The sequence below is a fragment of the Tachypleus tridentatus genome, chromosome 6, assembly GCF_004210375.1.
Source record: "Tachypleus tridentatus isolate NWPU-2018 chromosome 6, ASM421037v1, whole genome shotgun sequence".
In the NCBI taxonomy this organism is placed as follows: Eukaryota; Metazoa; Arthropoda; class Merostomata; order Xiphosura; family Limulidae; genus Tachypleus; species Tachypleus tridentatus.
Genome location: NC_134830.1, coordinates 54,027,308 through 54,052,280, shown reverse-complemented (window position 1 = coordinate 54,052,280; position 24,973 = coordinate 54,027,308). Strand labels below are relative to the sequence as shown.

Genomic DNA, 24,973 nt, shown 5'->3' with positions numbered 1-24,973 from the left:
AGAAACCAGATCTGGCTGGTATTAGGTCTAGTGAACGAAGCAGTCATTCACAAAGAAATTTTCGTGAAACACTTGTGTCACGAAAGTGTTGCTGCAAGACGTATTTCATCTCTTAACCAATAAGTGATGAGACATCATTCTACGCTAACTGTAATGTGTCACATTTAATTTTCACAACTTAACAATAATGGTTAACAATAATTTGTCAAGCACCGATTTATAAATATAATGAGCATACTACATATTTCGACAGGCTCGTCAGTCAGGTGGTTAGAGCGTTAGAGTCGTAATCTGAGGGTCGCAGGTTCAATTCTCCGTCACATCAAGCATGCTCACAATTTCAGCCGTGAAGGCATTCTAATATGACGGTCAATCCCGCTATCTGTTGATAAAGGAATAGCCCAAGAGTTGGTGGTGGGTGACAATGACTAGCTTCCTTCCCTCTAGCTTTATACTGCTAAGTTAGGGATGGTTAGCACCGATAGCCCTCCTGTAGTTTTGCGCAATATTAAAAAAACAAACATGTTTTGATTGGTGTGTCTTCTTCACGTAGCATGTACTCCCTCTTCAAAATAAGCCATTTCATCATGTTTATAAATCGATGTTTGCTTTATTACTATTATATTAACATAATATACTTCTTTACTCAACTATCATCTTGGTTGTGGACATTTCATGGTTCCATACAGCGTTGATTCTGTAAGAACGCAGTCCATGTACTAAAGGATTTTCAAAAACATATAATCCAATAAAACATTAACTCTGAAACCACGTGAATGATTCTGTAATCTTGACATCAAGAAGTATAGGAAGTGTTACATGTGAATCAGTTTCCAACCAAACAATACAGTTGCACTTCCAGAATGATTGAACTGTGCTTCATCAGTTTCTAAGATAATGACAGATGTTGGTCATTGAATTTCAGTCTTTCCAGGTAATGTAAAGCAAAATCATTATAACGGGGTAAATCCAATCCATTTAATATTTGAACATGATGGAACTTATAAACATTAAGGAAGTTGACTTACAGACAGTTAAAATTGATAAGTACAAACACTGGATAACATAATGTGCACTAGTGCTAACTTGTTCTGCTATGACGTGACTTATCTCAGCAGTACTTTCGGTAGGTGTCGATGGTCTGCCTGTACGTGGCTTGTCACAACCTATCTCCTAACCCTTATATGTATGTGAACTTATGCACAACACTGGATCAAAGTTGTTTACAAATGTTGTATACTATACGATATTTCCTGGGAAATGCTTCAACATTACATCTTTTACTGTAGTAACATTTCACTATAATAAAATTTAGTTGAATGAACTGCAAATGCCTGTTGTAGAAACACAAGTATAAAGAACGACATTTTGAAAGCCTTCCACCTTTCGTCTTCGTATCCTCCTCTATACTTGTGTCTTTACAAGAGGCGTTTACCATCTATTCAACCGGATTTCAGAATACTTTGTCCAAACATTTCACTGTGTGAAGAACCTCGATTTTCATTCTTTACTTTTTCTCTACTAATTGTAACTCAAATAAATCTTCAATACTCCGGATTTGTGTCTTTCATCTTGTGCTCGGGCACTCCAAAAAGCGGTCAATTATCTCTGTATGCCAAACATCCCACCAAAAGAATGACCTAAATTCAAACACTTACGATGTTTATTGGATCGATTTTGAACCAAATACTGTGATAAATATTTTTCACAGATTTAAAGTACAATCTTATTATTCTGTGGAATTATTGTTGTAAACACTGTAGAATACATACGTTTATTAGTTGCACATTGTTTGTTTTTCGAAACAGGGTAAGTCAGTATTTCTGTGCGTGTGATATTTCTTCTCATACTACTGTGTCACGTAGTAACTGTCTAATGCCAGAAGTGGTGACCTATTGATTTGTTTTCAATGATTAACAGTAAAATAAGCATAGATAATAATGTGAAATGTTCAGCAGTTGAAACTCTGAAGTGAAGTTTGTGACCAACAATAAAGATAAAAGAGCACAGCTAAATCCCCCCCACCCCCCAACCTCCTGTTCACCGTGCTCGACGTTGTGCTAACATGTAACCCATGAATACCCTTTCTGCACACACCAAACAAAATGGGGTAGAGTTATCATTCAGGAACGTAATACGGTTAATAAGGTTTATTTTTTATATTACGGGCACTTTGTTATAGAGGGAATTTAGACACAGTCGGAAGGGTACCATAAACGTAAAGATTCTAATGCACACTTGTCAGTTTTATTTGGTCAATTAATATACCCTTTATATTGTTCGGCAATATGAGAAACAAACAACAGCATCGCCCGTGGGGGCACTATGATACTTTTCTATTCCCACGATACATAAAACACTCTGGTGCAATTTCACCTTCTAAAATTTTACCGTTTGTGAGACACCACGTCCTGAACTGCCCAACTTTCTTTACAATGATTTGTTTGTTTGTTTTTGAATTTCGCGCAAAGCTACACAAGGACTATCTGCACTAGCAGTCCCTACTTTTGCAGTGTAAGACTAGAGAGAGGGCAGCTAGCCATCACCACTCACCGCCAACTCTTGGGCTGTTCTTTTACCAATGAATAGTGGGACTGACAGCCACATTATAACGTCCCCACGACCAAAAGGGCGAGTATGTTTGTTGTGACGGGGATTCGAACCCGCGACCCTCGGATAGCGAGTCGAGTCCCTTAACCACCTGGCCACGCTGGGCCTCTTTAAATAGAAAAGTAAATAAAACACAAAGTATTCAATCAACAACCCATACATTTATTCACATACAACAACTGAAAAAAAAAGAAAGTTCAACAAGAAAAAATAGAAAAATTATAAATAAGAAGGTTCCAACGACAATGTTGTTGAGACTCAATGTTTTACCTTCAGAAAAAGATCAAGTTTAAAGACTTACAAGGCCCGGCCTGGCCAGGTGGTTAAGGAACTCGACTCGTAATCCTAGGGTCGCGGGCTCGAATCCCCGTCGCACCAAACATGCTCGCCCTTTCAGTCGTGGGGGCGTTATAATGTGGCTGTCAGTCCCACTATTCATTGGTAAAAGAGTAGCCCAAGAGTTAACGGTGGGTGGTGATGACTAGCTGCCTTCTCTCAAATCTTACGACAAAACTTAGGTAACAGCTAGCGCATTATAGCTCTCGTGTAGCTTTGCAAAAAATTCAAAAAAGAAAATTTAAATTTAAACAAATACTTACGACAACAACTACGTTATGGTAACAGTTAAAACATTAAAGTAAACATGTAGTAACGTAGTTCCAAAACCTTAATTCAAATAAGAGCTTAAATTTAAATTTATACCAGTTTCTGTTACACGTTGGAATGAAACACGTAAAATATAATTTTAATAAACCACGAATTTTTGAATAATAACGCAGCCTGGTGAGCACTTTTATAGATATTTGACTGTTGATAAGAATGTTAAGACCAAAAACTAGATACGTTAACATACGAGGAATTGGAATTTACAATCGATAAGGTGCCTCACACTGATACAGAACAGCCCTTACCTGTGAACTACCGACACCAACGCTCTGAACCAAATTTCAAGACTAACCGACACTTTTATAGGGTGGTCGTGTCTGGAAGTATCTGTTTACTGCTAAACACAATGGGTCATCTGTATTGTACCTACCATGGGTATCAAAACTCGGTGTTCAGCGTTTTGACACCCAAACTCTTGCAGCTGAGACACACTTGGGGCGGAAACGAATTACCTGGAAGTGCGTAAAATATTCAACATTACTTCAGTAGAAACACCGGCTCTTCTATCCGCACTACCCCCCAAGAGGCACAGCAAGATGACTGCGTACTCATACCGCTAGAAAACGGGTTTTGATACCCGTGATGGGCAGAGCACAGAAGCCCATTGTGTTGCTTTGTGTTTATTTCCAAACAAATGAAACCACATCGATCCTTACAAAATTAAATAAACCCGCGCACTTCCCGACTGTTAACGTTCCTCCTTCAGGGGTCAGCTATAATTTATCTAAAATAATTTATAAAATTCATATATCACATAATTGCCGCATAATAATTCTGCAATAATTATGTAATTAATATTATATTCAGGGGTAGTCCTTGAATACAGTTCAGATTAGTTTTATTATCGTCTTCGTTTCCGCCCACACTCGTTTCGATACTCGTTGTAAGCAGAGCACAGATAGCCCTCTGTGTGTTGCTCTGCCCTTAAATATAAACAAACAAATCGTTTCCGTGTACGAAATGTCATTTATAGTTAAGCGTTCACTTTGTATAAAACCATAAAAAACGTAAAATATAATTTGGTATGAACCACATATCGATCACATTTCATTCTTTCTTTGTTCAGTCAAACCTATACAGTGGGATACCCTGTTGCATTGAAACCCGGATTTGATCTCCATAAGCTTTGAGAGTTACCGTCTGCGTCACTGTACTCGTAAATGATATGTAACGCAACGTGCGTATGTCTTCAAAACTAGCCCAGCATACACCACACTTCTTGGATATGTAACGCAACGTGCATGTGTCTTCAAAACTAACCCAACATACACCACACTTCTATTTGTGATATAAAACAAGTAAGACTTAACGTTTTGCCATAACAAGATACGTAACAGTAATCAACAAGCAGCTTAAATGGGAAAGTACAGACTTTATTAACATACAAACAGGAAGTTGACATAAAGTAACGTCGTTCGAACCACAAAAACTACTTTAAACATCGATAACATCACTCTGAGAAGAAACATACCGGTATTAATATATCAGTTGAAAAATCGCATCTTGTCTTTCTTACTAACTGCTACCTTGTAGCTAATAACGCAAAAAAACTGGGTTTCGATACGCACTAGTAGCCGACGTTTATAAACAAACATTTTCTAACTTCAACCCGTGAATAAAGTTCAAATACCTCCTAGTGGGATGAACGTTTTAATACACTTAAAGACTTAGTGCACGAGCGTAAAATGTTAATAGGCTCTGTACGTTTAAAATGTACAAACAAGAAATACATCATCCATATACATACACACACTCTGTTACTTGCTCATAATGAGGTTCTGAAATGATTCATTTAAGGTGCACAATGGGCTGTCTGTGCTGTGCCCACAACAGAAACTGAACCTTGATTTTTATCTTACAAGTTTCCAAGCTTACCGTTGAACAACCGGAAGTGGAGTGAGGGTGGTGGGGTGTCAAAGGATGTTCTTCATTAGGTAGCTGAGACTGCCATGCGCTTAACCTACCGAAAAGGGCGAACACCCGAACAGTTGTAAATAGAGATATGTTCGGTTCAGTTGCACGGATTACGTTAGGATCGTCTGAGCATTTGTGAATTTAACATGCATTTTTCTACCAGCCCAGTTGTCTTGTTTGTCTTTGAGTATCGGACATGACAGCATGAGGGCTATATGCACAAGCCATCTTTAATTTTGAACAGATACACTAGATGGTTAGCAGCCAATCAGAGCCTCTATGCGCCAATTTCTTGACTTCTCTTTTGCCAGACTAAATATTAGAACATAACACTCCTAAAGCGCAGAACATCAGGTTCGTTTGCTATTGTTTTGGGCTTAAATGGGATGCAAACTGGGGAATCTTGGCTTTGCAATCCGTAAAGCCCACCACTGGGTTGGGCTCGATACAGCATCCCAGAGCAATAACGCAGCTTTATAAATAAACCTACAAAAAAGAATATACGAGCCAGAAACACTTCAAAGGAATTCAAAAATTAAAAGTACAGGAAAGCAAGGGAATACTTCGTGATACTTGACTGATTTTATTACGAAAACTTAGATGATGTAACTAATAGAAAACAATACATCGTATACTTTAGTTCGTTTGTTGCTGTTTTATCTCTCTCGACATCCGAGGTTTAACTTGATTGGCATATTTTAGCGCACGTGGGCTATACGATAAAACCAGGAAAAGCTTTCTCTAGTATGAGCCACCAACCAGGTGGAAGGCAGAAACCCAGGACACCAGCCGCCGTGAGGGATTTGTCCGATACTTCGAGCCAAATAAAGGTATGTGAGTGTCACATTTATAATGCACCTACAGCTGTAAGTGCACAACTCGTTCAGCAAAATCAAGTCTTGAACCTTGGACCCACGGTCTTCAGCCCGACACATTGGTCTCTAGTCCACCATATTGTTAAGAGTGTGCGATACACGGTGTAGATATACTAATCATATTCTTTTTCTATAATAATGCTTCTGTTGAAAACGGAAATATTTCAAGTACTGACAATCTTACAAACATCTGGTTTCTAACTTCTGTTAAGATACTCCGGACAGCAGAGATTCTAGACAACGAAAAAATTAATTAAAATTGTCTGTTTTCTTCAAAAATATTAAATAATGAAATAATAATCGAATAAAAACGACACTGAACATAAACTTTAGCTAAAATTAAGAAATTGACAAACTTTTGTACATGTTTTTACATTCTTATCACTTACAATGTCCAGTTCGCTCACAAACAGTAGCAAGTACAATAAATAACACCTGGATAAAAAAAAAACAACAACAAAGAAATAATTAATAGAATGAAACTGGATCACACTCCTGTTTTAGCCTAATTAGTCTTCATGTCTTGGTTTTTACAGAATGATCTTCGTAACTGGTCATTTTGTTGCTCAACACGAAGTCGAAATCCTTTTAAAGTACGCATTACTAGTTCCCTGCGATATTCCAAGAGTTCTTGGTGGAGTCGCAGTTTCTGCTCATTGTAAAACTGTTCTTCTTCACGGATCCGAGATATTTTCTTCTCGACAAAATGGCGCTCAGCTATCAAACGCTTAACTTTGTCGTCCAGTGATTCTGTAAGGTCAACGACGTCACTGGCTATGGTCTCTGAAAGTGGTGTGATACTGATGCTAGTACCGCATGCGCTGTCGACATCAGAGTTGGAACACTCTTCGGTAATGGAGTTTCGACTTATGTCTTCAGAAGAATGGTAGTTTCCAGAGAATGGTTCTTCCACCTCCAAAGTATAAACATTTGCTTCAGATTTACAACAAGGTGTCAGCCCAGGTGGGGCAAGCCAGTAGTTCAATCGTTCGAGACTTGGTTGAGATTTAAAATTGGAGTTAATTGCATCTGGATTAGAATACAGTCGATATGGTTCTCTTGCGCACCATCCTGATTGACAAGATGTCTGTGAGAATGCAAATGAATTGACGTCTCGTCCACTTCTGGTGGATGACGGTGAAGTCCGAGGAATGGGTGGGATTCTGTTCTTGGTCTCTTTTATGTCCGAAGAGCTAGAAAATGAAAAACTACTCCATCCACTGTCAACAGAACCACAAACTGAACTTCTGGTACAGCTTAGCCAAGGGTTCGTTCGAATTCGGGATCGTTGGCGTGGTGAGCTGGTATCGTTGGCAGCGGTGAGATCAAGGAAACTTGTACGTATAGTTGGTACCTTCTTGTCACGCTTCGAAAAGATTTGAGGGGTGTAACATCCTCTGGGAAATTGTGTTACAACCTGCTGAGGGCAGCAATTAGCGTGAGGTAAAAGTTCTAATCTTTCAGGACTTTCTCTTGGTTGTTCTTTCTCTCGGTCTCTCTTACCCTTACGACGCGAGCGGCTTAAGTGTCCTCCTACCCATTTCATGAACTTCATACTAACAGGGCCGTTTTACCTCCACCTAGTGGAAATAAATAAAATTAATTAACGTTTTCATTTTGATTCAGTAATATTCGAAACAACTCGCGATGGCGAGAAACCCACTTGAAGTAAAAATGTATCTCAGGACGGCTGGTATGGGTATTAACACTTTTAGTAGTAAACCAGAGAACAACGTTTCGACCTTCTTAAGCCATCTTCAGGTCAACAAAATATCTTCCTTGTCGTTCTTACTATCGATTTTGCGTTGTATGAGACCATAAATATCTGGTTGAATGCAGCAGGCCAGTTGATGGTCTAGATTCGTTTTTTTGTTTCTTCAAGCCATTTAGTTCATTACACTTCCAGTTTAACATGGCTTTTAGTAGTTTTTCTGTAAATTATGGATAATGTTTGTACATTGATTAAAATTATTGGATAGTTTTATCTTCACAAAATTAAGGATTAGTTTTTCCTTTCTTCACTGTTGGATGAAATAAATGCAATTTCTTCTGGTGATGATTTTTTAATTTACGTTTCTTAGTTTCGTTAGAACTGTACAAACATGTACGGTTAACAATGGCGTAGTATTAATTAGTAGATGACCTAAGAAGGTCAAAACGTTGTTCTCTGCTTTATTAGCAAAAATGTTAATGCCCGTACCAGCCATCTTGAGGTACAATATTCGAAACAGTATTATTTTCAGCAAATAAATCACAAAGGGAGTATTTGTGTGTGTGTTTTTCTTATAGCACAGCCATATCGGGCTGTATTCACCGAGGGGAATCGAACCTCTAATTTTAACGATGTAAATCCGAATACTCACGGCTGTACCAGCAGGGAACAAATTATAATGGAAAAAAAAAACCACAAAAATAAAACTTTAAAACAATGTTTTACAAATTAACTTTTCCAACAGTATTAGGAGACTATTAGTCTCATAGTTATTGTAAACTTTAGGAGCTGTAATAAAATGTAATCCGTCCTTATTGTCCTGATGATGGAATCGCAATATGAACATCGCAGCACCAAAACCGAGAACAACAAGAATCTAAGATGAGGGCTTACAATGTTATGGTAAATCCCACTATACGTTGATACAGAGTAGCCCGAGACTTGGGGATGAGTCCTGTTAGCAGTTGACTTCCCTCTGGTCAATAGATCAAAATTAGAAACGGTGGCGTTTGTGGCTTTACCAGAAACAGAACAAACCCACTGTTAATTAAAGCGTTAAATGATAATTATTACAGCAGAGTACGAGCGGAAAAATATGACGACAGAAAACAATACGGCATTCTGTCCGGTTTGGTATGGACAGGTGGTCAGGGCGCTCGACTCGTAATCTGAGGGTCGCGGGTTCGAATCCCCGTCACATCAAATATGCTTGCCCTTTCAGCCGTAAGGGCGTTATAATGTGACGGTCATCTCACTATTCGTTGGTAAAAGAGCTGGCGGTGTGCGGTGATGACTATCTGCCTTGTCTTTAGTCTTTCACTGCTAAATTAGGGAAGACTAGCGCAGATACCCCTCGTGGTGCTTTGCCCGAAATTAAACCAAAGTATAGGGCCCTTATTTCTCTCGCCCTCTGTTGTTTACCTGTCATCTTCTTCAGTCGGTATTGTAAAGATTAATTATTGACAGTGTATAAAGCTCGCGCTTCTTCATGTCTGTTGGAATTGTAATGATATAAAACACCGAAGTTAGCCCAGCAAAGAGGCTTTTCTTAGGCCTAAGAATTATGAATAAAGTCCAATTTGACTGCTAATACTTTTCCTCTAACATTTTTTATAATACGTTCGTTTGTTCACTTTTTGAATTTCACGCAAAGCTACACGAGGTCTATCTGCGCTAGCCGTCCCAAATTTAGCAGTGAAAGATAAAGAAAGTAGCTAATTATCACCACCAGCTCTTGGACTACTCTTTATCGTTAAATAATAGGATTGATTGTTATATTATAACGCCACTCTGGCTGAAAGGGCGAGTATGTTTGGTGTGACGGGGATTCGAAGACTCGACCCTTACATTCCGAGTCGAGCAGTGTCTTGTGGTATACAAAAGATAGATCTGGAATGCTAATTTTTATCCAATCTTCCTTCCAGATCCGTAATGAACATATTAAGAATAATGAAAGAAAAGAAATCTTCATTAAAGAAAGTTTAACGCTGATAAACTTAAGTAAATTATCAAATTGGTAAATAAGCATTTAATAAACTAAATAATATTAATTGTACATATAATAAAATTCAATTGAAAATGTATCAGTTCCGTAATGTGAAAATGGTTTTTATATATATCTTTATAGAATATTGCATCATTTATCATAGCCACACAGTGATGAAAGTATACCTCCTGCAGCCCCCTCAATTGTGGGGGAGCTCGAACTAAAAAGGATCCTCAATCAGCCAGAATCGTAGCTACAGTTACAAGATTTGGCTTGATTGTGGATAGGCACGAAGGTACACAATGGGCTATCTGTACTATATCCACCACGGGTATCGAAATCCGGTTTCTAGCGTTGTAAGTCGACAGAAATACTACTGTACCACTGGGGTACTCACAAAAAAACAAGTGTAAGGGTCCCAATTACTTTTATGCTGGGAAGCCATGTTTTGTAGAAACTTCACTAAAACTAAACTGAGACTCTATTGATAGTGTATTCTAACATGTATAAATAACATTTTACTTAACTTCATATTTCATGACTTATCTTATGCTTCAAGCTGCAAAGAAACAAAAAAAAATTTCTGGCTGTTCGATAATGTTAAAATTACGACGGTTAATCAGAATTTACTTAGGTATAAGTTGAGCCAGACATACTTTAAATGCCACGAGTTTGTGCTTAAAATCCAACTGGAAGGAAAATCAACACCTTTTTTTCGTGCCCCAGCTGGCATGTCTGTTTTGTGTCCAAGTTACTCCTCAGAAGGGCGAATTAATCGTGACACTTGGTATTTGTCACAGAGATGTCTGGTTAATTATCAGGTCAAATATCAAGATCGCAGGTCACATAACTGAAACTTTAGAGGTGTAGGAATCAGAGACCGAGATTTAAAAACATTTAAGAGAAAGCTTAGTGTATTTATATACATTAATTGGTTAACTAACTTCACTTTCCTCCCACACGACTGATAAAGCAATAAGAAATGCAAGAGCACGTGGCTACTTCATGGCTTGTAACTAAATAGCATGAAACTATATACTAAATTATAATGACTTCGATGCGCGTGGTATTTTAGAAGCTATATCTCCATATAATATGCATGTTATTGAACGTTTTGTTCGAGTGTTTTATCGGCTCGCTCTCTTCGAACGCTTAAAGTTTTCTGTCTTTTTTCACGGACATGGTTAGCAGGTACTCTGTCATACAACTCCATAGTAAACTCCAAAATTTCCAGTGTTTGTATGGACCTGCCACACTCCTGACATCTGATGTTGAAGTTCTGTATTTTTTATCTGGTGAGCCGGGTTATAATCCGAACGATATTCCCTCCGAACTTTAAGTTTTGGAGTTATTAGAGTGAGAATCAAACTCTTGGTTTGGCTTGTTTTGAACTTCGCACAAAGCTATACGAAGGCTCTCTGCGCTAGCCGTCCCTAATTTTGCAATGTAAGACGAGAGGGAAGGCAGGCAGTGATCACCACCCATCGCCAATGCTTAGACTACTCTTCTACCAATGAATAGTGGGATTGACCATCACATTATACCAACACCACAGCTGAAATTGCGAACATGTTTGGTAAGACGGGGATTTGAACCCGCGACCCTCAGATTCAAACTCTTGGCGTGAATGCAAGATAATAGGGTGCTGCTGACCTGCTGCATACCCTTCGGTCAATAGTTAAGAATAATGGATGTTTCAAACAGCCTTAGAGTATATTTGTCATGAATACACGATACCTGATATCTTTATGAATAAATCTGAAGTACTTAAATTAACATTTATTAAAACAAATTTGCTTCTTGTTGAATGCAAAGCTACACAATGAATTATCTATGTTCTGCCCAACTGCGTATACTGATTGATATTCGATTTTTAGCATTAGAAACAAAAAACTTACAAATGAATCACCTCATAGTGGCTTGGAGGTAAGATTCAGGTCTTATAGAAGTCGAAGTTGATACTCTCCATGAGCAAAATACAGATGACCCATCGTTTGGACTAGCCTGGTCTAGTGTTTAGGGATTGCGATCCGCAATCTGTGGAGGATAAAGGAATCGAAACCAGGCGCCGAACATGCCTATCCTTTCAGCATAGGATGTGTTGTATTGTGACGACCAATCTCATTATTCGTTAGTAAGAGAAAAAAAAACAGTTTGCGTGGAGCGCTGCTGAACTTCGCGAATTAACTTTAACAAATAATTATTTCTTAATATCACAGTTTAAAGTTTCTAAAGACAATACATTTTATTTTCTTCTCTAAAGCGCTACCACGGCTGATTTTCTAATTTTTCATTGTTTTGTAACATTTGAAAATGTTACCGTTATGTATCTATTAGGTTGTTCAGAAATAAATGTCGTTTTTGAACTGTGAAGTTTGGAAAAGTATAAACCAGTGCTGTACATGTTTTAACCAAAGTAAGCCCCATTTACTTCAACACACTTTTGCCAACATATAACGATGCTCTTTATGCTTCTGCTGTAGAAATCAGAGATTCTATGGTCAATTAATTCCCTGAAAGTTTCTTCTACAGTTGCCTGGTTTTGAAAACGTTCGTTGTTCAAAAAGTTGTCAAAGTGCTTGAAAAATGAAAATCTGTAGGAAAAAGGTCTGGGGAATAAGATGGATGAGAAATAACTTTGATTCCCAATTTTTTCAATTTTTGGAGCATCATCCTTGACAGGTCTCATAATGCTGATTTTGTTGATCTTCAGTCAGATCATGCAGAACTCACTTATCCAACTTTTTCGTTTTTCCAATCACATTCAGGTAGTTGGCAATGCTTGATTTTCTTGTGTCTTGCTTTCTACAAGCTCATGTATTGTTGTGTGAGGGTCTGTCTCAACTGCTTCCCTTAACGTGTTTCCATCTGAGGATGACTTCCTTCCACTACCTGGTTGATGTTCTGTGTAGTTTCGGTAGCTTTTCGTCTAAGTTTTAAGTCGTAAAGGTTTTGGTTTGTTTTTGAATTTAGCACAAAGCTACTCGAGGGCTATTTGTGCTAGCCGTCCCTAATTTAGCAGTGTAAGACTAGAGGGAAGGCAGCTAGTCATCACCACCCACCGCCAACTCTTGGGCTACTCTTTTACCAACGAATAGTGGGATTGAACGTCATATTATAACGCCCCCACGGCTGGGAGGGCGAGCATGTTTGGCGCGACAGGGATGCGAACCCGCAACCCTCAAATTACGAGTCGCACGCCTTAACACGCTTGGCCATGTCGGGCCCAAGTCGTAAAGGAAAATCAGGCGAAAGTCCTTCTTGTCCATATTGTCTTGAGGGTTGCGAAGCTTACTTTGAGTAGAGTTGAAAGAGCAGGCAATTAAAACACCTTGTAAGCAATAACACCAACAAGTTACTCAATATTCAGCTTCTAAATGTCATCGTGAGAACTTCAACGTTTATTTTTGAACGATATATGTACACAGCACTTCTAGAAATAAGAATTTTGGAAAAACATTTTTCACAAGTTAATTTTGATAACGAAGATGTAGTGTTCATTAAAAATAAATCACTTCAACCGGTTTTGTGTTTAGTTGTTCGTTTTATCGGGTATCGAAATTCAATTTTTAGCTTTATAAGCCCTTGGACTTATTGCCAAGTCACCTGGAAGCATAGTTTCTCTAGTAAAAATGTCGGAAAATTTTGCCTTGAAAAGAAAAAGAGCCTCAGTCATTTAGAAAATGTGGACTTCGTTAGTTTGTCAAAGTTTGTTTGTTTGTCTATTTTGGAATTTCGCACAAAGCTACAGAGGGCTATCTACGCGCCGTCCCTAATTTAACAGTGTAAGACTGAAGGGAAGACAGCTTGTTGTCACTCCTCACTGCCACTTGTAGGGCTACTTTTTTTTTTTTATCAACGAATAATAAAATTGGCCGTCACATGACAACGTCCCCACGGTTGAAAGGGCGAACATGTCTGGTGTTGAATGAGAATTCGAAGCCGCGAGCTTCATATTACGCACTAACCACTTGGCCCAAGCACGAAGTTATGCAATGGACTACCTACCTATCTATCTCCACCGTGAGTGTAGAAACATCTTGTTGTTTCTAAGCGCTATAAGATCACAGCCTCTTTGCTGAGCCATCAGGAATGAAAGCAGAATATTACATCAACGGTACAATGTTTCAAGACAGTCGTTGAATTTTATAGCTATAAACAAATTTTGATAATTACTGTGGTGGATGACAGACTTGCCTCTTGTTTTATTTTAATTCATAGTTTGTGTAAGTTTATCTTCATTCTATCTCAGTTAAACTGTAAAAAGAAACAGGTTCAAGCACTTCACGATATTTATTTTGAATATATAAAAAAGAGCGTGTTTATCTTCAAGACTGCGGTGTTCGAAAGTTAACATCACACCATAGAAAATTCTTAACAGTTTTTAATGCAGTTTAGATGAAGATCAGTGATACATTTATAAAGTTATAACGCAAAATATCGGGGTTCGATTCCCCTTTATAAATAGAGCAGATAGTTCAATGTGGCTTCGCACCAATACCAACAAACAATTAACACTTTCTGTATCATGGACAAGCAAAACCTATCAACTGTCAGTCATGAGTTTCATTTCTCTTTCAGAATCAATATGAAATTTTAGAATGAGCGCAGACAGATGCCCTCTATCCACAATTCTTGGAAGAACGCCTTTTTCTTCATTATCTTATCTGCACTGTTATTGGTTTTGACTGGTAGTTTTTCGGAGGTTAGAATATTTCTGGTTTGTCTCTACTTTCAGTAATTTATGCAGTACTTTCACTAATTTGTGTACAAATTAACACTGGTATCAATGTAAAATTATGTCCCACGTCATATGTTCCAAAACATATGAATCAAACGTACTGTTTATTATAAGATATTACTAGAATCTACTAGTTTTATATATATATATATATGTACAACTGTTTTGATAATGGCACATTTTTTTGTAATTATATTGTGGAAGTTGATGCCTTATATATACTTACGGTATTTGAAAATGACGTTCGTGGATATATATATATTTCTTGTGTATTTCGGAGGTTAAGACTGATAGACAGTGTATTGCCATCAAAATGCAAGTCCTACCTTCTCAATCACCTCCAAAACGTAGGGTACATTTTTCATCCCACATTATAGTCGGTTACCATGGAGATCCCCTCGATTGGTGCAGTGTTTCTGATTTTGTTAACAACAAATTATATGTACATGTTTGCAGATTTGTTTCTGTGTGAGAAGCACAGATAACTCTTTATGTAGTTTTGTGCTTAACTACAAACAAACAATTCCTGAGTGATCAGGCTTGCTTTTCTTCCACCACACCAGTGTAGTCCACTTATCTGAGTTCACAGAAAATCATTCAATAAAATTACATAAACAGTTTTCCTCCATGGAAATTCCTACGTTACATTCCTACAGAGAAGTGTAGGAAGCAAAGTGGGGGAAGGGAGCGACGCAACAGTAAGTTGGCCATGGTTTCAAAACTAATCATAATCTTAGATTAGTCTTACTCTTAGGGCCCTGGATATTAAATTTTATGCATTCGCTCGCTTTTCTTGGCAGTAATATTTTTTTTAAACAAGATGAATATTTGCTAGGGTAAGTTGGAAAATGGGGATGGACTTCCCCTGCTCCCTACACTTCTTTATAACACGAAAGAGTTGTAACCATATTAAGATAATCGATTACCATTTCTATCCCTGCATACATTAACGTGCACAGCTTTTACCACTAAATGTCAAACAGGCGCTTCTATTCATGCAACCCACTAACTTTTAACACTGAAAAGAAGTCGCGCCTGCGCAAACTTGGTTTTTATGAGCTTGCAATGGGATTTTGTAGTTTTAAAGTAGGCGTATGCGTTTTGGTTTTTGTCTAAAACATGAATGTTATCTAATTTTTATGCAAAGTAAACTTAAGAAGTAAAGTGGCATTTACCTATTTGGAAGCTAAAGATATCTTGGACATTCACATTTGTGACTCAGCTTTTCTTTTCAAATAAAAACAAAACTAAGTTTCTGGAGGTTTTATTTCTTCTACTTTCTTAGTTGAAAAACAGGGGGATTCGCCGAGAGTTTTGGACGAAGAAACGTACAAGTTTGAATGGTGTTTCATCGCTTTTAGTATCACGTCTTAAAACAAAATTTTTGGGATACTGTTTTTACCAACGAATAGTGGGATTGAGAGTTACATTATAACGATCCCACGGCTGAAAGAGCGAGTATGTTTGGTGTGACAGGGATTAGAACCCGCGACTCTCAGATTGCGAGTCAAGCACCTTAACCACCTGGCCATGCCAGGCCCAGGTGATTGATCTATATTAATATTAGCTTAAAGGAAAATGTAGCTTCTATACCGTATAACCGCCAGATTGGTCCTTTGGTATTAATATATCTATAAATACACTCTTTTACATTCGTGGTTCTCAGCCTTTCGTCCGAGGAACCACCAGGGGTGCGAGATCATTTTGATATGGTTGGAGATGGGAAAGAACGAATCTCCATATTACGATAACTAAATAAAATAAAAACGAAGGTCATGTTTATTTTAATGAAAATAAAGTTTTATTTTAAAATTCTCTGTTAGCTGACGGAATGATTAATGTCGGTTGTTGCTTCAGACATCGCAGAGTGAATTTGTGCAGATAGAAATATTTAATTATGGGAAGAAGAGGAGGGGTCAGCGAGATTGTCTTTGGTTTATCAAGCGACTCACCGAGGAGAGGAAAGTGAGTTGAGAACCATTTCTATAGATGACCATACATCTGAACTTCGCTACATTATTTTGTATCTACACTTGTGGTTATTACTTCAATTGACTTTATTACGACAGAATGGTCAAGACGTAAAACTTGATTCTTCTCAGTACTTCAGTAATCTCAATCTGTGTCGCCTGTACTGTCCACACAAAATACCACCTCATGTATCAACAGAGTCCTCTCCTATACTGTTTACCTAAAGTATTACCTAATGTGTCACCAGGGAAGTTCTCTTCTATATTGTCTACAGAAAGTATTACTTAGTGTCATCAGTCGAGTCCTTTTCTAAATTGTTTACAGACAGTGTTACCTAATGTGTCACCAGTTGAGTCCTCTAGTACAATGTTTCACGTAAACATTTCATAAAGTTATCACTGGATGTCTTGGTTTCATACACATTGTGGTTGAGTTCTATGGAATGAATCATCGTAATCAGCAAGAATATTTACAAACAAAAACAAACAGAATGTTAACATTGTATAACAAACAATCTGGCTCTGTATTGCCTGAGGCCTAAACATCGAATATTCTTCCCAGGTGAACTGCCCGTACCAGAATATACTTTATTTGAGCAATTATGTAATGAACTGAATCAAATGATTTTTGTTTGTTTTTTAATGGTAGGTTACCGCTTAAAGGGAAAAATCGCGTAAAACAAGCAAAAGAATGGACAACATAACTCAAAGAAGGAGGGTAGTTACCAAGATTACAATTATTTCTATCATTCGTGTTTCGCCCGTCCACGTAATAACAGCGGAGACAAAAAAAAAAAAAAAAAAAAGGCACGCGCGCAGAAAGGAAACCAAAACATATTTAAATATAATAACTGATGATAACGACGGATCAAGGAATAACAAAGAAGTACAACTGTGGTACAAACAAGTACCTGCATCCTTTTTGTCTGTTTGTTTTGAATTTCGCACACAGCCACACAAGGGCTACCTGCGCCGCTACCTGTTCCTAATTTAGCAGTTAAGAAGGCAGTTAGTCATCACCACCCAATGTCAACTCTTTTACCAACGAATAGTGGGATTGATCGAATATTATCACGCCCCCACGGCTGAAAAGGCTGCAAACATTCATGTTTACAAAAAATATATCTTTAAAGATAGAAAACAACCCTCTTAAATCAAACGTGTCTCATTACCTGGGCACGGAAGTATGAGAAATATAAATACACACACTATAATATACACAGACAGTATATAGTGTAATAGTGACACTACGGGGTTGTTCTAATGTCACGCTCCACCTAGATGTCAACTTTACATCTAGATCTCTACTTTACAGTGTAATAGTGACACTACAGGGTTGTTCTAATGTCACGCTCCACCTAGATGTCTAATTTACATCTAGATCTGTACTCTACGCTAAATGGATGCCACATGAAACCTCTGCGATAGAACTTTCTGTAAACATTCATACAGGATGTTAATGTTTATAATGCTGTTTTTACCAATGTTACGGTGTGTTTTTTTAGAATATATATATATATATATATACACTACGATTTATCTGTACCTAACTTTCACGTCTATCTGTCCGTCGCTATGTGATCTAATTTATTCATTTTTGTTTCAGTTGTACATAATTTTTCATCTGTTTCTCTTTAATTCCATTTACCGTTATCTTTTCTTTACCAGTAAAAGGTTATCTGAGAGTGGACAGAAATTATTAATATTTGTCAGACCATAGCTTTAGGAGTAATGGCGATCATTGTAGTGGTCAACTACAGGAAATTGTTCGTTTTTCTACATGTTAGACAGGAAATCCGAATATCTGGTATTGAACAATTAGTCAATTGGACAACGCCAGAGCAGAATTATGTTACTGGAGGACTTTTAGGTGTCATGTAGAATGGCGTTTTGAGAAAAAATGAATGTAACATGAACACGTGTTAAAACGGAGGTTTCTAGGGTCATTTTACCCAGAAAGTTCTAAGATAGTGTTGAAATTTAAGTATGGATTACCTTACTTGTGTTATGTCCAAGTGCTTATAACAGTATAATCAGTGAAACATGGCGGTGAATATTTGTTATATGCTAACACTTCTTTCATTTGTAGTTGTCAGCTCTCTCGATGTCGTAGTGTTCATGGGCCACGAGTGCAGCCCCCCTCCAATGTTTTTCCACACCCTGTTTTAATAACCCCAGCTCCATCTATAAACAACAGTCTATTAAATACGTTCAAAACGTTTGTCTGTATTAAAAAGCCAGCGAGCTGGTCAAAGTAAAATTAAAAGGCATCCAGTTCATGATAAGTTTTATTATTAACCTATCACTGGTGATTCCCCTCCCCATAGAAAACAAAAACAACAACAATCACGTGCATGACGTCAAGGAGTTATTTTGTTGTTGTGACTTTGTGCATTGTAGATGTTCTCCTTATAGTTTAATGTGCAAATATCTAATCTGTCTATCGAGTTCTGTCTTTGTTGTTGTTTCAGCTTGACAGCAGGTGAAACATCAACAGTTTGTTATGTTCTTATGACGTGATGATAATTTTCATATCATGATGGTTATCTTACCGCCTGTTGTGTTCCTAAATTACTTAGTAGTCTCTTTTGGCACCCTCTGCAATGTCAGATTTGAGAGGAACCATTTGTGAATGTTTCAGCCCAAAGATTAGCTTATCTGGTACTCTACCTCGTTTTCCTATGAGTATTTCTGTGTTCGAAAAACACCTCACTGTGCACGTGCCGGTTGATTTACATTTAAAGACAGGTTAACATGACGTTCCACCCAAACAAGAAAGTGACTAAAGAAGGGTTCATGGACTGAGTTACACGAACACGTGCTACGACTTCAAACCGTCGAGCAGCTATGGAAAACCTGTTTAGTCCATTACATTGCTGACCAGTGTTATAAGGTCTTTTTCTACGTACAGAAAACATACACGTTTTCACTGCCTCTGGAACTTACTTTTTCAATTTCTGTGGTGTCCGATTACACAGGCCTGCAAATTTAAATTTCATGAAAGTTTTTTTCGTTTTAATAACGGATTTTCCATAATTCAGTTACACAGATTTCGAAAATATTTATTTTTTTCCACCACTTAAATATTTGTTTACAAACTGGGAAGAAAAACTGTTACTTAGATCAAATTATTATTTTGTTTACCACAATGAACATTTATTATTATTATGTTTGGGTTCTAGAACGACCTATAAGACTGACGTCGCGATTGGTCTAGAGAAATCTATAGCCATTGGTTGTCAAGATTTTAAGCATAACAAAATGTGACCTGATTTCAATGAAAGCGATTCACTTGTGTAAAAGTACGTATGACAATTTGTGAAAAAACCATACGTGATTGGAGGAAAACTGATATCATTTTCAGATTCAGCGTCTTGGAACTACTTACCGTAAAACATCTAAAATTTTCAAGGCAATAAAACCATCGCAGCCCTGTATTATAATTCCGTTCTTACAAACAACACCAGTACGGCTAAGAAAAGTGACAATATGAAAAAATCATAAGAATGCAAGATGCTGAATGTCTTTTCCTTTTTTGGACAAGAAACTTTTATTGCATTACAAACTTAAAAGCATATTTGTACTTGAAAGGAGAGGTGCCACTTGTCTCCACTGTACTACTATTGGTACCGTTTATAACGTGTCTGTTGTAAACTGTTTAAATAAATTTTGCTCTATCTTTGCTGTTCTGCGAGAACAAAACACAGAAGTTCTGATAAACTCTTGATCTTGGGGAACTTTGTTTCTCTAAACGATTTCTAACTATCTCTCACTATTAATAACGTGAGGGCCCGACATGGCCAGGTGGCTAAGGCACTCGACTCGTAATCCGAGGGTCGCGGGTTCGAATCCCCGTAACACCAAACATGCTCGCCCTTTCAGCCGTGGGTGCGTTATAATGTGACAGTCAATCCCACTATTCGTTGGTAAAAGAGTAGCCCAAGAGTTGGCGGTGGGTAGTGATGACTAAGCTGGCTTCCCTCTAGTCTTACACTGCTAAATTAGGGACGGCTAGCGCAGACAGCCCTCTTGCAGCTTTGCGCGTAATTGAAAACAAACCAAACCAATAACGTGAGTCAGAGACAAGGAAAATCCGAGCAATATGAAAGGTTTGTACGTCGCTCGCTTGCTCTGTCTATGAAGCTGAGGGTTACGGTTCTCGTCGTAAAAACGTATTCCGCACTTTGGAACTTTGGGTGCAGTCAAATTCCACCTCCCAGTAGCTCAGGGGTTCGAGGTGGGAGCTATTTATTGAATGCCCATCTTCCCTCTGGTATATTAGTTCAAATTCAAGGACGGATATAGGCAAATAATTCTATGAAACAAATTTTTCTCTATCTTTGTCAGTGGCATAACTATGTTCCTTCAGTCCCTACAGTTGCGTGGGTCAGCACCTAAAGAGGGCACGAAGGGCCTGACCAAGTTAATAATTGTCGATAGAAGAATAAATGTAGGTGGCCAATTACATTTTATCTAGGGGTGCACAGCTCTTGTAGTTACGCCACTGGACACAATAAATAAATAAATAAGTTGTTTTAAAACTAGACTATACAGTTAAAGTCACGTTTCAAAGAGAAACAGTGTGTTGATATCCTGACGCTCTTCAACTGACAGACATTATAAAAATACAGTTGAAGGTAAGACTTGTTAGCTCGATTTAGCAAACTCACACGGTGTACCTCAAATAGAATCACGTTCGATTACATCTTATGAATGCTAAAGGAAAAAAGGGGGAGTATTGACATGAGAATTCCGAAAGTTGGCTTGTAGTACAAATGTGCTGTATTCATTTATACTTCTGGACGTGTATAATAAGTGTGTCGGTGGAATTAACACTTGCCAGTAACTTCCCAGAAAGAAGGCCGATAGCTGCGTGGAGAGGTTACCTGTTGTAACAACTCGCACAACTTTACAGTAGTGTGTTGTCCGTCAGTCAGTCAGTAGACACTAAAATAACCTTATACAAGAGACGTTTAATGTTGTGATTTGTTCTGTCATGAGGTCCGTAAAATGCGAGTTCCATGAATCACGAGAAGAATTATGCATTATGTAGGCTACAATACAATATATGAACGTCAAAAGCAGGAAATCGAAATATTTGTTACTCTTAATTTTAGTTTTATTTATTCTTGAAATAAAACGCTATCAGAAACCCCGCGGAAGTACATCTAGTGTATTACTGAAAACAACTATTGCTCTACGATGTACTGATATGAAATATGCCAAAAATATTGCGTATATATGGGAACTTTATTGATATGATTTTGGACGAGATCAGGTACTAAACGAAAGACCTATTGGGTAGTGATTTGGGAGAGGCAAAAGATAGATTTAAATTCGTAGCGTTATTTTCACACCTTCTGATGTGAAATGCGTAATGGGCAAATTAAAAGGAATATGTATATATATACAGGGTGGCCCTAAGTCCCTACCCATCCATATGGTATTATGTTATATTCAATTACGCATGTATTATAAATTTGTTGTTGTTGTTTTTTTTCAGAAAAATATGGCCGATGTAAGCCCACTTACACTTGAAGAGCGTATTGTGACAAGTACGTGGGTATACTATGCAGCGAGAATGAGGAACAGCACACAGATACACTGGATACATAAGATATATGGATGGGTAGGGACTTACGGGCCACCCTGTATGTACGTAAAACGTCCGCAGTGAATTGTTTTATTACGGACGTTAGGCCTACAAGATTCCAGAGCGTCACGAACTGTCGGCGTTCAAATTGTTGATTTTAAAATGTCAATTATATTAATGTTTCAGTGTTTGGCGTAGTTGCACGTGAAGGAGCACTGGAGATACTGTAGTGTTGAATTATTAATTCTTTATTGTTAAACTTATAACCAGATACACCTCAAGAATTATCGTAAATGAAATTGCAGAAAATTATCTAGGTTTTCCAGTTTAAAATTTACCCTCTTTCCACCCTACCACCACCCCTATTTCTCAGGTTTTCCGTTTAGCATTATAACTTCTCTCCACTCTGATCCTGACATCTTAGCGACACTTCTCAGTTAGTACATATGTTTTAGGATATTTAACATAGGTATTATGCATAAATTTAGTTCATTCAATTAACACATATTACATAATTAGGCCCTTTATCATATAGAAAATGGGTTTGGTAAATTATTCTCTTTAATATACTCAAACTTCTGAATATTTTACCGAAACAGAACTGAAAACACTAGTAGACGATTATTAATAAACCGTAACCAATTCATTAAAAAGAGCAAAAAATAACTAGTTACTGTAATGTATGAAATTTAAAGGTTAAACTTACCATTGGTTTAAAAGTGGAAAACTAGAGAACAGGCAGAAGTGCACTTGTCAACAGCGGTAGATCGGATTTCTAACACCAAACTCACGTGCGCTAAGATTCACGAATCTCTCACTTTGATCTGTGAAGAGTGACTTAATTTTGTCGTTGGCTAGATGGCGGTAGCGAAAGGTTACTATGGAAGGATATGCGTTTGCTAACTAACCTTGGCGCTTAGAATACGTAATCATTGGTTAATACCGTAGTCTACCAGTCGGACGAGTCCAACAGTGTAAACAGGTAGAGGAAACGTTAAACAACGATACATCCCTAAGAGTGTTAAATATTGTTAGTGTTGACATCAGCGACATTGATATTCGTGCATAGCTGTTGTCAATGGTCAAAAAACTCACGTTTAGAAGGAAAAGCTATGATGCAAACGGCGATTCTGAGCGTTGAAAGCGTTGCAAACTGATATTGCTAAGTACTCGGCGAAACTAGAGCGCATAGTAACTCGTGGACTTGTTTTTGTTGGCAGTTTGGTATTCTTTGTTGTTAGTACAGACTACCATTCCTATATACAACATGACTTTATAATAGTCTGTAATAGTGACTGTTTTAATAATTGGGTAAAAATATAAAAACCTTTTTGTTATTATTGCAGTACTGTGCAAACGTGTTAGGACAAAGTCATAAGCTATATTTCAGGCTATTTTCAAAGAACAGTGGAAGGTAAATCACGGCGGGAAACATCAAAAGTTCTATTAATCTTCATATTTAGTACAACAGAAACTCAGTAGCAGTATTTGAGTTCAGCAAACATTTCACATTTTATATAAGCTCCCATTTGGTTTAAAAACTCCAGACAGATTTTTCTGGTATTGTTGCAAGATGTTTAATGAAAGCGTCCTTTGGGATTTTTCTTCAAATATCTCTAATAAACTCCCATAAATTTCTTTGGAATTGACTTTTGTTTTGTCAAGCTTTTGATCTATCAAATCCAAGATCTCCTCAAATGGGTTGAGATCGGGGCTCTGTGGGGACCATTACATCATTTGAATGACTCCAGCAGCTTCTTTCTCAGCTAAGTAGTTTCTACATAGGTTGGATGAGTGTTTGGGGTCATTATGTACCTGGCAGTAGAATCCTTTACCAATAATACACAAAGTACTGGGTCTACCATGACGGATTAATAGCTGATGGTACTTGCACTGGTGCATTATCCATCTATTTTGCAAATATTTCGTGTCGCCTCAACAGACAAACACCCACAAACCATAACGCTGCCTCATCCATGCTTTATAGTAGGTGCTAACACTGAGGTAAGTATCTTTCACCTTTCTTACCCCGAATGTACAACCTACGTTTTGAACCAGATATTTCAAACTTCGACTCATCCATTCATAACATCCTTTTCCAATCATCAACAGCCCAGTTTTTGTACTTTATAACAAATTTCAGTTTCTCGACAATATTTGGAGATCAAAGTAAAGTTTTTTTTTTAAACTGCTACGTGACAAAACATTCCATTCTCGAAGGCTGCATAAACTAAAATACTTAACATCAGTACCATTGAGTTTAGGTGTTCTATTTTGTAAGGTTTGTTTGTGGAGCACTGTTAAATTGATTTGTTCTAGCTCCTGCTAGCTTTTTTCTATATAATTAATACAATGCATGGAGTACCATAACAGTTATTTCAGGCTCTCAATTCAATCAGTATGTTCATTTAAACACAACTCTTATGGTACAAATATAAGGAATTTTAAAAAATAATAAGTAGCTCATTTTGTTGTTAAAAGTGATCAGTAAAGTATTACCATTGTGTTGAAATTTACAATAAGTAATGACATGGAGGAATTAGTCTTATAAGCTGTAAAGAATGATAAAATATTCTCTTGTCCAAACAATTTTGCAAAATACTGTATATATAAGTGTTCCTTTGTTTTGTCAGACTGAAAAATAAAATGTCAGAGGAAAAGTTCGTTCCTGATGAAACTTTTCTCCAAGATAGAGCAGAGTTTGCTGAGGTAACCAGTCCTCCCTTGAAACATGGCAAGTTTACAGACTTGAAACGCCTAAAAACTAGAGTTCCATTACCAGGGGCGTAGAATTTTTACACCAGATGGGGGGATGATTTTTGCAACCACTTATGAGGACTGTTCAATTTGCAAATTGGTAATCTCTGATTACGTGAACCTGAAAGCTGTAAACATGCAGTCACAGA

The 24,973-nt window shown here is 37.5% G+C and overlaps 1 protein-coding gene across 1 annotated transcript; it reads right to left on the bottom strand.

Moving 5' to 3' along the window:
* Positions 1-4,628: 4,628 nt before the first annotated feature.
* LOC143252540 (uncharacterized) lies at positions 4,629-22,987 on the bottom strand. The gene is made up of 2 exons (XM_076504840.1): positions 22,774-22,987; positions 4,629-7,645 (listed from the first exon to the last, which is right to left on the bottom strand). The coding sequence occupies exon 2, from the start codon at positions 7,618-7,620 to the stop codon at positions 6,571-6,573; it is 1,050 nt and encodes a 349-aa protein (XP_076360955.1). The 5' UTR covers positions 7,621-7,645; positions 22,774-22,987; the 3' UTR covers positions 4,629-6,570.
* Between the last annotated feature and the right edge of the window lie 1,986 nt (positions 22,988-24,973).

Bases quoted from the DNA above. Each gene is read 5' to 3' on its own strand.
- LOC143252540 (XM_076504840.1), bottom strand. From the start codon at position 7,620: ATGAAGTTCATGAAATGGGTAGGAGGACACTTAAGCCGCTCGCGTCGT.